Source organism: Bubalus kerabau, chromosome 20 (assembly GCF_029407905.1).
Source record: "Bubalus kerabau isolate K-KA32 ecotype Philippines breed swamp buffalo chromosome 20, PCC_UOA_SB_1v2, whole genome shotgun sequence".
Taxonomy (NCBI): domain Eukaryota; kingdom Metazoa; phylum Chordata; class Mammalia; order Artiodactyla; family Bovidae; genus Bubalus; species Bubalus kerabau.
The window spans coordinates 7,821,872-7,839,670 of NC_073643.1; the positions used below are offsets into that span (position 1 = coordinate 7,821,872).

Genomic DNA, 17,799 nt, shown 5'->3' on the forward strand with positions numbered 1-17,799 from the left:
TTTCTAGTATTGGGGGATTTCTCTTTTAAAATTACCTCCCATACTTTCTTTGGAGCATGTGTAGCATTTCTAGCACTAGCTTAGATTTCCAGAATTGTTGCTGGAAAATAAATGTTGTTTTACTTTAAGTTCTGATTTTAAAATCCTTTTCCTATAGTCAGAAATTTCATTGCCTTTGTAGCATTCAATAATGACAATTAATTGATACTCCTTCAGAGAAAATGTTTATTTTCTGTGGATGATTTTAAGTTAGACTTTATGCTTGTTGTTCAGTCTCTCAGTCATGTCCTACTCTTTGTGACCCCATGGACTACAGCATTGCCAGGCTTCCCTGTCCTTCACCATCTCCTGGAGCTTGCTCGAACTTATGTCCTTCCAGTTGGTGATGTCATCCAACCATCTCGCCCTCTGTCGTCCCCTTTTCCTCCTGCCTTCAGTCTTTCCAGCATCAGGGTCGTTTCAACTCTTCACATCAGGTGGCCAAAGTGTATTGTAGCTTCAGCTTCAGTATCAGTCCTTCCAGTGAATATTCAGGACTGATTTCCTTTAGGATTGACTGGTTTGATCTCCTTATCATTAGTGTTTTGAAATTTGTGTTTTTTCATAATCATCTGTGAAACATAGTGATTCTTTTTTTTTTTATGATTAAATGTAAAAACTGGATTTACTTTTTGTGATTTCTTAAATTTGTCCTTAATATTTTTTTCCAGCTTTATTGAGATACAGTTGACAAAGTTGTATGTATTTAATGTACATAATGATTTGAGAATGATTTGAGATATAGGCAAGAACACTGGAGTGGGTTGCCATTTCCTTCTCCAATGCATGAAAGTGAAAAGTGAAAGTGAAGTCGCTCAGTCGTGTCCGACTCTTAGCGACCCCATGGACTGCAGCCCACCAGGCTCCTCCGTCCATGGGATTTTCCAGGCAGGAGTACTGGAGTGGGGTGCCATTGCCTTCTCCTGAGATATACATACACATTGTGAAATGATTATCACAATCATAACACATCTGTCACCTCACATAGTTTTTTTTTGTTTTTCTTTTTTGTGTGTGAGAACTTTTAAGATTCCATCTAGCAAATTTCAAGTATATAATACAGTATTATTAAATATAGTCATCTTGCTGTACAATAGAGCCTTAGAACTTATTCATGTTTTAATTGAAGTTTGTAACCTTTGACCTATGTCTTCCCATTTGTTCTGTCCCCCATCCTCTGACATTCACCATTCTACTCTCTTTCTGAGTTAAACTTTTTTTTTTTAGTTCATATGTAAGTGATACTATTCAGATTTTTCTTTTTCTGTCTGGCTTATTTCACTTAGCATAAATGCCTTTCAAGTTTGTACATGGGTCACAAATCACCAATGGCAAGGTTTCCTTCTGTTTGTGGCCAAATGTTTCATTATATAAACGCATAATTATAAAATGTGTGTTTATATACATGTTATTATTTACATTATAATATAACTACATTTTCATTATCCATTCATATGTCAACAGACCCTTAGGTTGTTTACATATCTTGGATATTAGAAATAATGTTGCAGTGAACATGGAAGTAAGTGCTGATACATCTTCTGTATACTAATTTTGTCTCCTGTGGATATACAGTAGACCCTTGAACAATGCAGGTTTGAATTGCCCAAGTGTACTGATACACAAATTTTTTTTCATTGATAAATACAGTCTGCAGCTGGTTGAATCGGGTGCAGCTGGAACAGATGCAGAGGAACTGCAGATGTGGAGGAACCAAGTATCTTGGAGGGCTGACTTATTTTTCAGCTACAGAAGCTTGATGCCCCTAACCCGCATATTATTCACAGGTCTACAGTGTACCCAGAAATAGGATCTCTGGATCACATACTAGTTCTATTTTAATATTTCGAAAGGAATCTCCACACTATTTTCCATAATGGCTGTATGAATTTACATTCCCACCAACAGTATACCAAGGGTGACAGCATTTTTTACCTCGTCCTTTTGATACTAGCCATCCCAACAGATGTGAAGGGTATATCTCATTGTGGTTTTGAGTTGCGTTTCTCCAAATAGTGATGTTGAACACCTTTTCTTTTTCCTATTGGCCATTTGTGCGTCTCTGGGAAAAGACCTTTTCAGGTTCTTTGAACCTTTTTTTAAGTCATATTTTGTATGGGTTTTTGGATTTTTTGTTTGCTTTTGAGTGGTATGAGTTCCTTATATTATAGATAATAACCCCTTATTAGATATATGGTTTGCGAACATTTTCTTTAATTCCATAGGTTACCTTTTCACATTGTGTATTCTTTCCTTTGTTGTACACAAGCCTTCTAATATATAGTCCTGCTTATTTACTCTTTACTTTTTTTGCCTGTGTTTTTGGCATCATATCTGAAAAAACCATTGCCAATGCCAATGTCAGGGAGCTTTTTTTCCCCTCTATGCTTTCCTCTAGGAATTTTATGGTTTCACATTATACATTGACGTCAGTAATCTATTTTGAGTTAATTTTTTTGTATGGTGTAAGATAAGGGTCCAGTTTCATTCATGTAATATCCGGTTTTCTAACACCATTTGTTGAAGAGACTAGTCTTCCATCATTGTTTGTCCTTGATGCCCTTGCCAAAGGTTAGTTGACTGTAAATAGTTTTTTTCTTGGCTCTGTATTCTGTTCCAGTGTTCTCTCTCTCTCTCTCTCTCTCATTTTTTTTGCTGGTAACATACTGTTTTGGTTACTGTAGTTCTGTAACATGGTTTGGAATCAGGGACTTTGATGCTTCCAGTTTTGTTCTTTCTCAAGTTTGCTTTAGCTATTCAGGGTCTTTGGGGATTCCATGAAAATTTTGGGTTATTTTTCTGTTTCTGTGAAAAATAGTATTGGAATTTTTATAGGTATTGCATTGAATATGTAGATTGCTCTGGGCAATATGGACTTCAAATTTTTTTTTTTTTTGGCGTATGGCTGATTTACAATGTTGTATATATGGACATTTTAACAATACTGATTTTTCCAATCTGTAAGCGTGGAGTATCTTTCCATTTGCTTTTGTCTTCATTTATCAGTGTCCTATACTTTTCGGTGTACAGGTCTTTCACCTCCTGGGTTAAATGTATTCCTAAATATTTTACTGACTTTTTTTTTTAACATACTACTGTAAATGGTTTTGCTTTCTTAATTATTTTCAGATAATTCATATTTAGTGTATAGAAATGTAACTGCTTTTTTAATGTTTTTCTTGAATCCTTGGTAAAATTTTTAGAGTTTTCTGTATATAAGATCATGTCATTTGCAAACAATTGAAATTCTTCCTTCCCAATTTGGAAGCCCTTTATTCCTTTTTCTTATCTAATTGCTAAAGCTAGGACTTTTAGTACTGTGCAGGTGAGAGTGGGCATTCTTGTTTTGTTCTTGATCTTAAAAAGCTTTCACCATTTCACCATTGAGTATGATGCTAGCTATGGACTTGTCATATATGGCTTTTATTATGTTGAGGTAAATTTCTTCTATACCTACTTTTTTAGTTTTTGTTGTGAAAGAATGTTGAATTTTATCAAATGCCTTTTTTGCCTCTATTGAGATGATTATATGATTTTAATCCTTCATTCTGTTAATATGGGATCACATTTATTAATGCTTGTATGTTGAAACATTCCTGACTCCCAGGGATAAATTCCAGTTAATTGTGGTGTGCTGTGTGCTAAGTCGCTTCAGTTGTGTCTGACTCTTTGTAACCCTGTGGCCTGTAGCCTGCCAGGCTCTTCTGTCCATGCAGTTCTCCAGGCAGGAATACTTGAATGGGTTGACATGCCCTCCTGACTCAGGGATTGAACCCCGCATCTCTTAGGTCCCCTGCATTGGCAGGCAGGTTCTTTACCACTAGCACCATTTTAAATCCATTTTAAATGGCAGTCCCTAATAATGGTGCATGATCCTCTTAATGTGCTGTTGATTTCAATTTGCTAGTATTTTCTTAAGGATTTTTGTATCTTTGTTCATCAGGGGCACTGGCCTGTAGTTTTCTTGTTGTGTTGTCTGACTTGGTTGTCAGGGTAATAATGGCCTTGTAAAATGATTTTGGAAGTGCCTTTTCTTTAATTTTTTTGAAAGAGTTGGAGATGGATTGGCATTAATTCTTTAAATGTTAGGTAGAATTTGCCAGTGAAGCCATCTGGTCCTAGACTTTTCTTCGAATTAGTAATCAAAAGCCCCCAACAGTCACCTTTCTTGTTATTGGTCTGTTCAGATTTTTTAAATTTCTTCCTGGTTCAGTCTTTGATATACATTGTTTCTAAGAATCTGTCCATTTCTTCTGGGTTACCGAATTTGTTGGTATATAATTGTTAATAATAATCTTTTATGATCCTTTGTGTATTTGTGGTAGTAGTTGTAATCTCTCCTCTTAGTTTTTTTTTTTTTTTTTTTTAATTTTTTTTGCCTTAACATGTGGCATGTGGGATCTTAGTTCCCCAGCCAAGCATCAATCTTGTGCCCCCTGTATTGGAAGCTCAGAGTCTTAAGAACTGGGTAAGTCCTCTCCTCTTTCATTTCTGATTTTGTCTTCTTTTTTCTTAGTCTAGCCAAAAGTTTGTCAATTTTGCTTATCTTAAAAAGTAGAATAAAACTTTTTTCCTCTTTTTTTTTTTTTAAGTCTATTGCATTCATTTATGCTCTGATCTTTATTTCTTTATATCTGCTTTTTAAGTCTCTATTGCATTCATTTATGCTCTGATCTTTATTTCTTTATATCTGCTCTTTGGGCATAATTTATTCTTTTTCTAGTTCCTTGAGGTATAAAGTTAGACTGTTTATTTGAGATCTGTTTTCTACTAATGTTGATATTTATTGCTATAAACTTCTCAGATTGCTTTTGCTACATTTTGCTGTGTTTCCATTTGGGGGTGTGTCTTTTTTTTTGGACGCATTGATTAAGGAAAATATTGTTCAGTTTCCACTTATTAGTGTATTTCCTAGCCTTCTTATTGATCACTAATTTCATACCGTTGTGCTCAGAAAAGACACTCAATATAATTTCAGTTTTAAATTTGTTAAGACTTGTTTTGTGACCTAATGTATGAAGTATGAATGTGAGAGTTGGACTATAAAGCTGAGCGCCGAAGAATTGATGCTTTTGAATTGTGTTGGAAAAGACTCTTGAGAGTCCCTTGGACTGCAAGGAGATCCAACCAGTCCATCCTAAAGGAAATCAGTCCTGAATATTCATTGGAAGGACTGATGCTGAAGCTGAAACTCCAATCCTTTGGCCACGTGATGTGAAGAGCTGACTCATTTGTAAAGACCCTGATGCTTGAAAAGATTGAAGGCAGGAGGAGAAGGGGATGACAGAGGATGAGATGGTTGGATGGCATCATCGACTCAATGGACATGAGTTTGAGTAAACTCTAGGAGTTGGCGATGGGCAGGGAGGCCTGGTATGCTGCAGTCCATGCAAAGAGTCAGACATGACTGAGCAACTGAACTGAACTGATACGAAGTATCCTGGAGAAAGTTCTCTGTGCACTTGAGAGGACTGTATGTTCTACTGTTAAATGGAGTGTTTTCTGTTAGATTCATTTGGTCTAAAGTGTAGTTCAAGTCCACTATTTCCTTCTTTATATTCTCCTTCTCATCTGTTCTTTGAAAGTAGAGTATTAAAGCCCACTACTATTATTGCATTGCTATCTATTTCAGTTGTTGTATCTTGATGAATTGATTCCTTTATATAATGAATGACCTTTTATCTCTGTTACAATTTTGGGGTTCTTTCTTTTTTGGTCTGATAAAAGTGTAGCCAATCTTGGTCTCTTCTGCTTTCCGTTTGTATAGAATATCTTTTTCCATCTCTTCACTTTCAGGCTGTGTGTGTCCTTAAAGCTGAAGTGAGTTTCTGTTAGCATATATTTGGGTATTGCATTTTTAATATATTTACTTACTCTATGATTATCTCTATGATCATCTCACACGCTAGTAAAGTAATGCTCAAAATTCTCCAAGCCAGGCTTCAGCAATATGTGAACCGTAAACTTGCAGTTGTTCAAGCTGGTTTAGAAAAGGCAGAGGAACCAGAGACCAAATTGCCAACATCTGCTGGATCATCGAAAAAGCAAGAGAGTTCCAGAAAACATCTATTTCTGCTTTATTGACTATGCCAAAGCCTTTGACGCTGTGGATCACAATAAACTGTGGAAAATTCTGAAAGAGATGGGAATACCAGACCACCTGTCCTACCTCTTGAGAAATTTGTATGCAGGTCAGGAAGCAACAGTTAGAACTGGACATGGAACAACAGACTGGTTCCAAATAGGAAAAGGAGTACGTCAAGGCTGTATATTGTCACCCTGCTTATTTAACTTATATGCAGAGTACATCATGAGAAATGCTGGACTGGAAGAAGCACAAACTGGAATCAAGATTGCCGGGAGAAATATCAATAACCTCAGATATGCTGATGACACCACCCTTATGGCAGAAAGTGAAGAGGAACTCAAAAGCCTCTTGATGAAAGTGAAAGAGGAGAGTGAAAAAGTTGGCTTAAAGCTCAACATTCAGAAAACGAAGATCATGGCATCCAGTCCCATCACTTCATGGCAAATAGATGGGGAAACAGTGGAAACAGTGTCAGACTTTATTTTTCTGGGCTCCAAAATCACTGCAGATGGTGACTGCAGCCATGAAATTAAAAGATGCTTACTCCTTGGAAGGAAAGTTATGACCAACCTAGATAGCATATTCAAAAGCAGAGACATTACTTTGCCAACAAAGGTCCGTCTAGTCAAGGCTATGGTTTTTCCAGCAGTCATGTATGGATGTGAGAGTTGGACTGTGAACAAAGCTGAGTGCTGAGGAATTGATGCTTTTGAACTGTGGTGTTGGAGAAGACTCTTGAGAGTCCCTGGGACTGCAAGGAGATCCAACCAGTCCATTCTAAAGGAGATCAGCCCTGGGATTTCTTTGGAAGGAATGATGCTAAAGCTGAAATTCCAGTACTTTGGCCACCTCATGCGAAGAGTTGACTCATTGGAAAAGACTCTGATGCTGGGAGGGATCGGGGGCAGGAGGAGAAGGGGACGACAGAGGATGAGATGGCTGGATGGCATCACTGACTCGATGGACATGAGTCTGAGTGAACTCCGGGAGTTGGTGATGGACAGGGAGGCCTGGCGTGCTGCGATTCATGGGGTCGCAAAGAGTCGGACACGACTGAGTGACTGAACTGAACTGAGCTGATGATTAGTGAATTTAATCTGTTTACATTGAAAGTAATTATTGATAGGTAGAGATGGTTGGATGGTGTTACCGATGCAATTGACATAAGTTTGAGTAGGCTCTGGGAGTTGGTGATAAACATGGAAACCTGGCGTGCTGCTGTCCGTGGGGTTGCAAAGAGTCAGACGCAACTGAACTGACTGACTGAAAGATTTAACTACTGCCATCTTGTTAATTGTTTATGATTGTTTTGTAGTTCTTTTGTTCCTCTCTTCTCTTGCTATCTTCCTCTGTGATTTGATAGTTTTCCTTCGTGGTAGTCTTTCTTTCTGTATCTACTATAAGTTTTTGCTTTGTGACTACCCTGAGGTTTAAATAAAACATTTTATAACAGTCAACTTTAAGCCATTATGTCAGTTTTTTTATGTTTTGTATTTAACAAATTATTGAATGCAGATATTTTAATTTTTGTCTTTCAACCTTTATACTAGTTAAGTGATTTACACACCATTACAGTACTAGAATATTCTGAATTTGCTTATGTCCATATCTTACCAGTGAGTTTATACTGTATATGTTTTTAAGTTGCTAATTACTGTCCTTTCATTTCAGCTTGTAGAACTCCCTTTAACATTTCTTATAAAGCAGGTCTGGTAGTGATGATCTCCTGCAAATTTTCTTTCTCACTCTCTTTTTTTAGTTTGGGAATGTTTTTTTCTGATGGTTAGCTTTGCTGAGTATTCTTAGTTGGCAGTTTTTTTCTTCTAGCACTTTGAATCTATATACCTTATTCTGGTGCAGGGTTTCCACTGAGAATCTGATAGCCTTATGTGGGGTCTCATGTATGAGTTTCTTTCCTCTGACTGAGTTCTCTCTTTGTCTTTGATTTTTGATAGTTTTATTAGATTATCTCTCAGTGAAATCCTGTGCGAATTGAATATGTATTGGGGCATGTGAACACCACATGCCAGGATGACTCGATTTCTCTCCCCAGATTTGGGAAGGTTTAAGCCATTATTTCTTTAAATAACCTTCCTACCCCCGTCTCTCCTTCTAGAACTCCTATAATGCAATCATTACCCTTGATGATGGCCTATAGTTGGTGTAGGCTATTTTTCACTTTTCTTTTCCTTTGTTTTGATAATTTCAAGTAACCTTTCTTCTGGTTTTCAGATTCTTCTGCTAGTTCAAGTCTACTATTAATGTTCTCCACTGCATTTTCATTTTATTAATTTAATTAGCTCCAATATTTCTCTTTGGTGTTTTTTTTCTTTTAGTATACTTTCTGTCTCTGTTGAACTTCTTATTCTGTTCATGTGGTATTTCCTGATTTGTTGAGTTGTCTGTCTGGGTTCTCTTGTAGCTTGCTGAGCTTCCTTAAAACAATTACTTTGAAGTCTTCATTGAGAAATAGATTTATTTCTCTGTGGTCAGTTACTGAAAAACAATTGTGTTCCTTTGGCATTGTCAAGTTTTCTTGATTTTTTTTTTTTTTTTAACATTTCTTGTAGCCTTATTTTGTATAGTGTGTTAGTCACTCAGTCGTGCCCAACTCTTTTTGACCCCATGGACTGTAGCCTACCAGGCTCCTCTGTCCACAGGAATCTCCAGGCAAGAAAACTAGAGTGGATTGCCATTCACTTCTCCAGGGGATCTTCCCAACCCAGGGATTGAACCTGCATCTCCTGTACTGCAGGCATATTCTTTACCATCTGAGCTACCTTTATGTCTGCCCATTTTATGAAATAATTTTGGTGGGGAAAGACCTTTACCTGTGGCTAAGTGCAAGAGTGACAGCTGGATAGACTGGCAGTTCTTACCCCGGGTAAGATCCGGGGGTGTAGTCTTTGTGCATTTCTAACAGCTGAGTTTAAGTGGAGACTGCACACTGCGGAGGTTCTCAATGGCCGAGGCTGCAGGTGTCCATCGGGGCTTGTAAGGGCTACGGGGAACCTTCTGATCTTTTTTTCTCCCATGGCGAGTTGTTGTGGCCAAGGAAATCTTGGCACCCGGCCCAGCTCACCGGTGTCCTCCTCATTGTGGTGGTACTGGCTAATGCCCATGGAGTCACCACGGAGCTGTGAGCTAGAGCACAGACAATGGTGGCTCAGCTGCAGGTCTGGGGCCCAGAGGCACTTGTCAAGCCAGCCATGGAGCTGGGATCTGGAGCTCAAGAGGCTGCAGAGCTGGAATCTGAAGTGTAAGCACTTAACAGTGGTTCTGGGGTTCAAGAGTATTTGTGGGACCGTGGTAGCCCTAGTCCTGGGGCAGTGCAGCAGCAAGTCTTTCTTGTTGAGGGCCTAACAGCGTCTCCTTCTCCAGGGGCCCTGTGGCAGTGATGACTTTTGCTGAAAGCTGTTGTCCTCTGTAGAGCAGGCCACTGGGGTCTGCTCTGATGAATACTTACGGGGTCCTCCTTTGTGAAAGCTCTCATGGATGTTGTCCTCAGTCAAAAAGCCTTCCTCGGTCCACCACAGAGCAGACCATGGGGACTGCAGGAGTACCTGCCACGTGGCTGATCCTGTTGTCTCCAGATGCCTCAGCTAAGCCTGTCACCCCAGTGATCCTTCTTCCGTCTGTGTGGTTGCTCTCCATCCTTTGCTTCATTGTGCTGCTGTAGGATCTCAGTTCTACTTGAGCTTCCCGTAAATATTTTCCTTTGTGGATAGCTGTCTGTTATTTTTTATTGGGGGTATGAAGGCTGCTGTCACCTACTGTGCCATCTTTTCAAAGCCACCTCTCAAGACACTTTTTGTCTTGTTACTAATTTCCTTTGCATCTTGAACCTTTTTAATATTTAGCTTATTTTTAATTTGACATTCAAAAACTCAAATAGTGCTTTTACCATACTTTATTTCACAGTAATAGTAACAGTAGCCTCTGGGTGCTTTAGGACATTATATTGTTTATTTATCAAAGCCACCTTATTGACATGGGTACAGTTGTTATTCCTTTTTTACAGAGGAAGAAACTGGACCACAGAGAATGGTCTAGCCAAGGTCACATAGCTAGTAAGTGTGGAAACAGGATATCCAAACTCAGGCAGTATGATTCTAACACTTGTACCATAAACCTCCCTTTCAGGCTTTGTGGCTTATCTTCTGAAGTTATTCTTATGTCTGTTGGTATTAGTTCTTCCATTGGTTGATTTTGATGCTTAGTTTTCATATTGCTTATTTTTCTCGTTTGATTTTTGGATGTGTGCTTATTTTATATTAGATCAAGTCTGTCTTAAAATATTACAGTATTTTGTTTCTAGTGATCGTGTGTTGGAAAGTCGTGACTTACGGTTGGGAAGGATATATCAAGCTGACTTTGGATATGAGGTTTTCCTATTCGTCTGGGAAGCGTTGTTCCACTCTTTGAATTACTTGGCTGTGTGTGTTGGAAATACCCCTGAGGCCCACTTCCTTGCTTAGCAATGGTCGTCTAAGGGGATCCACCTGCCTAGCAGTTCCTATTGCTCATTACCCTGAGGTTGGCAGGATTTTCTCTTGCCTCTCTCCTGCCCTCAACAACTTTATATTAAGCATGAACCATCCTGAATATTACCTCTTCAACTCTTCCCCCTTCCAACACCCAAGCGTGCACACATGTACACACACACACCATAGTTTGCAGTTACTTCAGGTTGCAGTTTGGACTGTGGTTTCTTCCATCTCATTTCTTCTTATTGTTATTTTGTCTTTCATTGATCAAAATTCTCATTCGTTAAGGTCATGTTCTTATTTTACAGTACAGTTACAGTTCATCTCTGGTTATTTATAACTTAACTCTCTATTTCTGTGATTTTTAGAGTCATAGTTGTTCAGTCGCTAACTTGTGTCCGGCTCTTTGCAACCCTATGAACTGCAGCACGCCAGGCTTCCCTGTCCTTCACTGTCTCCTGGAATTTACTCACATACATGTGCATTGAGTTGGTGATGCTACGTAACCATCTCATCCTCTGCCGCCTTTCTCCTTTTGCTTTTAATCTTTCCCAGCAGCGAGGTCTCTTCCAATGAGTCAGTTCTTCACATCAGGTGGCCAAGGAATTGGAGCTTCAACGTCTGTTCTTCCAATACATATTCAGGGTTAATTTCCTTTAGTATTGACTGATTTGATCCCAAGGGACTCTCAAGAGTCTTCTCCAGCACCACAAATCAAAAGCACCAATTCTTTGGTGCTCAGCCTTCTTTATGATTCAGTTCTCATATACATTCATTCGTACCTGACTACCTGGAAAAACCATAGCTTTGACCATACAGACCTTTGTCGATAAAGTACTGTCTCTGCTTTTTTTAATACCTGTCTGGATTTGTCATAGCTTTCCTTCCAAGGAACAGGCTTGCATCTTTTAATTTTGTGACTGCAGTCACCATCTACAGTTATTTTGGAGCCCAAGAAAATAAAATCCGTCACTGTAATCACTTTTCCCCCCTTTTGTTTGCCGTGGGGCCATATGCCATGATGTTAGTTTTTTGAATGTAGAGTTTTAAGCCGGCTTTTCCCCCTCTCCTCTTTCACCCTCATCAAGAGACTTTTTAGTTCCTCTTTCTTCCATTAGAGTGGTGTTATCTGCATATCTGAAGTTGTTGATACTTCTCCTGGCAATCTTAATTCCAGCTTACGATTCATCCAGCGAAGCATTTTGCATGCTGTATTCTGCATATAAGTTAAATAAGCAGGAATTGAAAGCAATTATATTGAATGTACAAGCTTCATTTTGGTGCTGTATTCTGTTAGTGGTTTTTAGTCTTTTGAGAGTCATTGACATCTTTGAAGATTTGGTAAATTTTATGTACCATCACATTTTTTGTTCAGATGCATAGCTATGTACCATCTGTACCCCAAGCAATGGCCAAATGTTAATTTGATTACTAGTTTTGTAGACTTGTTTTTGGGGGGAGAATGGGCTTTTTTTTTTTTTAGTTATTTTTAGAGGTATAAGCCAATTTCTTAGAAAATAATCTATTGTTCAGGTTTGAGGAAAATTGTTATGAAAGATATATTTATATAGCCATAGATTTATGTATAAAGAGTTAAATATAAAGTATAGTATTAAAAAGCTAGAGCTATTTCTTTCTAGTAAACCAAGTTTTATAACATTTCTTTTTTTCCTATTTTCTCTAGGTTTAACTATAGATCAACACATCATCTTGCGTCTCATGGGTTTTATGAATTTTTAAATTGGTTTGATGAAAGAGCATGGTATCCACTAGGAAGAATAGTAGGTGGTACTGTAAGTATATATGCAGTTACTCATGTTAATCTTAAATTTTTTCAGTGATTTGAGTAAATCATTCATCACTAAGGTGATGGCAATTCTTAAAAGTTTTATATAGTTAAATGATACGTTTTCGCTGGCTAATTTATCTGTTATTTAATTTGTTAAATCTCTTTTCTTAATACTCTTCTTCACACACCCCCACCCCCCAGACTGTTTTGGGGTTATCTCATACTAGCCATTATTTCTGACAAGTGGTGGAGGTTAAGAGGAGAAGCTCTTGTCACACTCTTAAGTTCAGGTTACTTGTGTTTTTGTTTTGCTCTATAGAAGCTTTATTGAAAAAAACATTTTGGAAGGAAATAAAATGTAGAACAATCAGATAATTCTAATTTTCCTGGTCCTAAATCTGTCTCAGATTACTCCAGGTATTGTTCTTAATTTATGGGAAATCAGAATGTCCAGAAGATGATAGAAAGGAAAATGTTTTTAGGATTTGGGATGTAAGGAGAATGGTTTGAGAGAAAATGAAAGACAAGGCACCTACTGGAGAAACATATACATTTAATATTTTTTTCTTGATCACTTTTGTCAGAGGTTTATCAATTTTAGTAGATTCTTTAACCCATTGAACTTTGTTGATTATTGAATATTTGTCTTGTGTTACCTTCCGTTTGTTTCCTTCCTCCTACTTTCTTGAGTTTGATGTTTTTATCTAGTTTCCTGATGTAGTTTGCTCAATAATTTTCAACTTCTTTGTTACTAATGTATTTGTTTTGAAGCTCCAAATTGCCTCATGATCACTGTTTTAGCTACATTGATTAAGTTTTGATATGCAGTGTTTTTATTATCATTCAAGTCAAAATGTATTTTAATTTCTGTTATAATTTTCTTTTATTCATGAGTTACTTAGGACTGTATTTAACTTTTAAACATTAGAGAATTTCCTCATCATCTTATTTTGCTTTTTACTTCAAATATATTAATGTTAGAAAACAAATTCTATAATTTTAATCCTTTGAAATTTATTGAGACATGATTTGTGGCCCCAGGATATAGCCAAATTTTATAAATGTTCCCTCTTTGTTTGGAAGGAATATGTTCTCCATGATAGTGAGATGTTATATTTATAAAATCTGGCACATCTTTTTATCTTTGTAAATAGGGATAATGATATGAAGAATAGTCATGATAGCCTCTGAGGTTGATTAGAAAGGTATTGAATGGTGAAAGATGTGGTAGATGACTATTATCTGTACTGCTTGTGGTGTGAATGCTGTCATATATTTTATTGTACTAATCTTTAATTACTGTAGTTTGTTTCCTGCTATGTTTATAACTTTTTATCTTGAATTCACCCTCAGTGAAGGCTGGTTTTCTGAGATTCCTGGTGTCCTGGTATTTGGAACCATCCTTACAATAATCTTTTTCACTTCCTTTTGCTGGAGCCCTCAGAAGTTTAGGACTGTTTTTACAGGTTGTTTCTCAGTCTAAGTTTCTTATATGTGAAGTTGTTATAAATGTGGAGAGGGCTTCCCTGGTGACTCAGTGGTAAAGAACCCTCCTGCCAGTGTAGGAAATATAGGTTGGATCCTTGGGTTGGGAAGGTCCCCTGGAGAAGAAAATGGGAACCCACTCCAATATTCTTGCCTGGAGAATCCCATGGACAGAGGAGCCTGGTGGGCTACAGTCCATGGGGTTGCAAAGAGTCGGACATGACTTAGTGACTGAGCTTGCATGTATAAATGTGGGACCCATACTCACCCATGTGGTGAATTAGTTATTTCTTGTTTTGTTTCTACTTAAAGATTTGGAAGTAAGGCAGAAGTTGCTTACTGTTTTATTTGATGGGTGGGTAGAATTCATCTAGTTTCATAAACAGGCCCTGGGTTTGTGCTGGAAATTAGGCCTTTTCTTTCATCTCAGTGGTGAGCAATAACTATCCCCCAACCACCTCAAGTACCTAAAGTATATATTAGGGCCTCAAGTGTTTTCGTTTTTTTTTGTTTGTTTGTTTGTTTTTTAAAGACTTCCAAAATATCAGTGCCTAGTTTGAAATGCTTCTTTATGTTTGGAACCTGAAGGATTCCCTCCAGGTTCTCTTTCTTTTAAGGTTAAACATGCCTTTTTTGTTGTTGAGTGGTTTTGTTTGTCTAGAATACCTTGATCTTTTCATCTAATACTTCTATGTGTTATTTTGTATGTCAGTTCAATCTACCGTATTTAGATATTTTCAGATTTATTTCCATTTAAAAAAAAATATTGCCAGGAAAACTATTCATTTGGGACCTGGTATTGTATATGTAATGGAACAAAATTTTAATTTTTAAGAATGGTGATGATTGCCATACTTTTTCCCCTTTCCTTATCCCACTCTCCTTCCATGAGTTCAGTAGATATTGTGCATCTATTTTATGCCTATCATTGTTATTTGGATGCTGGGGAAATTGTTCATGTTATTCTGGAGCTTGTATTCTGTGAGAGTGTTCATTTATTTATTTATTTTTGGACATGCTGTGCAGCATGTGGGATCTTAGTTGCCCAACCAGGGATTGAACCCATGCTCCCTGCATTGGAAGTGCGAACTCTTAACCACTGGATCACCAGGAAAGTCCCCAAGGGTATTTACTTAATAGATTGTAAGTAAATAAGTAAAATAAATACTATGTGAAATGGTGATAAGTGCTGTGGAGAAAAAGCAAAGGAGTTGGTTTAAAGACCATGGGCAGTTTGCAAATAGTATGGCTCAGAAAGTAAATTTATAACATTCTTTGTAGTTTCAGTGATGGAGAAAGAAAAAATCTTTTAGGATGTAGCTAAGGATGAAAGTGTAAATACACATTTTAATCACAAATAGCCCAGAATTACATTGAATCTTAAATGTTTCATGTTCCTCCTTTGGGGAGAGGTTGAAGAGTACAGCTGTTAACTGGGCCTATTCTAGTTGATTTGCTTTCCATTGTTAAGTATTCTAAGAAGTGTAAAAATGTCAACCTTTGAGGAGTTCCAAAATATTATATTTGAATTCACTAACTAGTCCTCCTTTCCCTAGCTAGAATTGTTCACTTTCCAGATCTTGACTTTGAAGGGAGGAAGAAATCATTTATAAATATCACTTAAATAATAACTGCACATAAATTTTTTTCATCTTCTGTTTGTTTCTCAATCCCTTAAACACAAGTATGGGCAAAATTGTTAAAACCCCATACTTCAGGATGTGTTAGATAGAACCCTGTTTATAGTGAAAGATAGAGTTAGTGGGGACAATTATAAAGTTACTCAGTGTTCCATCATTAAACATCTTCACTTTTAATACTTCATTCAGTCTGATCTTTCTTCTTTTGCTTAAATATATATCTCTGCATATGAGAATTTTTTGTGTCCAGTTGAAAAAGAACATTTAATTTTGTAGTATGTAAAGAAGGCAAACTGTTGTGAGAGCTTATTCTCAACCTAATTATGTAATAATAAAGAGCTTAGTGTTTTCAGCTACCTCCTTCTATTTGTAATTACATTTTCCTTTTTTTTTTTCATAGGTTTACCCAGGGTTGATGATAACAGCTGGCCTTATCCATTGGATTTTAAATACGTTGAACATAACAGTTCACATCAGAGATGTATGTGTGTTCCTTGCACCAACTTTCAGCGGCCTTACGTCTATATCTACTTTCCTGCTTACCAGAGAACTGTGGAACCAAGGAGCAGGGCTGTTAGCCGCTTGCTTCATTGCCATTGTGCCAGGCTACATTTCTCGCTCAGTAGCTGGGTCCTTTGATAATGAAGGCATCGCTATTTTTGCACTTCAGTTCACTTATTATTTGTGGGTAAGTAACACTTGATGTTTTGTTATCATTAATACCCATGAACTTTCTACTGAAAGTTGTCATTATAGTTGCATACAGAAAACTGTTACTGTTCATGACAAATAAGTCACAGCTCCAATAAAAGAGGCTATTGGAAAATAAGCTGTTGATTTTTTTGTTGTTGTTCCTTTACTAGTGGAGAGAGAGGTCAAAAATACTTAAGAAAGCTGAAGTGGGGTTCAGTGGCTTAGGATGTTGAATTCTGTGTGTGAAATTTGCATTATTTTACTGTTGCCAAGTTATTTCTTCTTTCCCTATCTGTATACCTTCTGTTTCTTTTTCTTGTCTTGCTGTATTAACTAGTACTTCCAGTATGATGTTGAAGAGGTGTAGTAAGATGATCCTCGCCTGGTTCCTTTTCTTAGTGGGAAAGCTTTGAGTTTCTCACTATTAAAACATGTTGGTTATATGTTTTTTTGATCTTATTTATCAAGTTGAAGAAGATCCACTTTAGTTTGTTGAGTTTATCATGAGTGGATGTTGGATTTTGTCTAATGCTTTTTCTCTACTGATATGTGATTGATCCTTGAACAACACAGGTTTGAACTGTGCAGATCCATTTATACATATATATTGTTTTCTATTGAATACATACTACAGTACTTCACAATTTGGTTGAATCCATAGATCTGGATCCAAGGATTATGTAAGGGCCCTACTATAAAGTTATATGTGGATTTTCTTATGCCAACGAGATAGTCACTGCTGCAACCTTTGCCTTGTTCAAGGGTCAATTATAGTTACATATAGTTGTAACTGTATGTAAATTCTTTGACCTTTTGATGTCATGAATACATTATTTTCAAATGTTGAACCTGTATTTCATACCTGGGATAAATCTCACTTGGTCATGCTATATAATTCTTAAAATATCTTGTTAGACTTGATTTCCTAATATCTTGTTGAGGATTTTGTTTCTAATGAGAGAGATAATGGTCTGTTGGTTTTTTTTCTTATAATGTCTTTGGTTTTAGTATTGGTTCAGTACTGGCCTTGTAGAACGAGTTAGGAAGTATTTCCTCTGCTTCTATTTCCAGAAAGAGATTGTAGAAAATTGTTATTTTTATTTATTCTTTTTTAATCATTTGGTAGAATTTACGAGTGACCTCCCCCTTGGCCTGGTGCTTTCTGTTTTGGAATGTTATTAATTATTTATTTATTCCATTTCTTTAATAGATAGAGATCTAATCAGATTTTGTTTGAGTATTAGCAGATTTTGCCTTTCAAGAAATTGGTTCATTTCGTTTAGGTTATCAAGTTTTTGGACATAGAGTTGTTCATTGTATTTCTTTATTATCCTTTCAATGAATGTCCAGGGGATCTGTAGTGATGTTCCTTCTTCCATTTCCAATATTAGTATTTGTGTCTTCTTTTTTTGTTATTAACCTAGCCTAGAGGTTTATTGATTTTTGTTCAGCTTTCAAAGAACCAGTTTTTGGTTTTATTGATTTTCTTTATAAATTTCCTGTTTTCAATTTCATTGATTTCTGCCCTGGTTTTTAATTCTGCTTTCTTTGGATTTAAATTACCCTTCTTTTTCTAGC

General features: G+C 36.9%; 1 protein-coding gene across 2 annotated transcripts in view; it reads left to right on the forward strand.

Annotated features, from left to right (window-relative positions):
• The window catches only part of STT3B (STT3 oligosaccharyltransferase complex catalytic subunit B), a 101,886-nt gene that overhangs the window by 42,066 nt on the left and 42,021 nt on the right, over positions 1–17,799 (forward strand). For both annotated transcript variants that reach the window (XM_055558132.1, XM_055558133.1), the window contains exons 2-3: positions 12,299–12,407; positions 15,929–16,216. In XM_055558132.1, the coding sequence (XP_055414107.1) occupies positions 12,299–12,407; positions 15,929–16,216 (397 nt within the window). The remainder of the gene's footprint in view (positions 1–12,298; positions 12,408–15,928; positions 16,217–17,799) is intronic.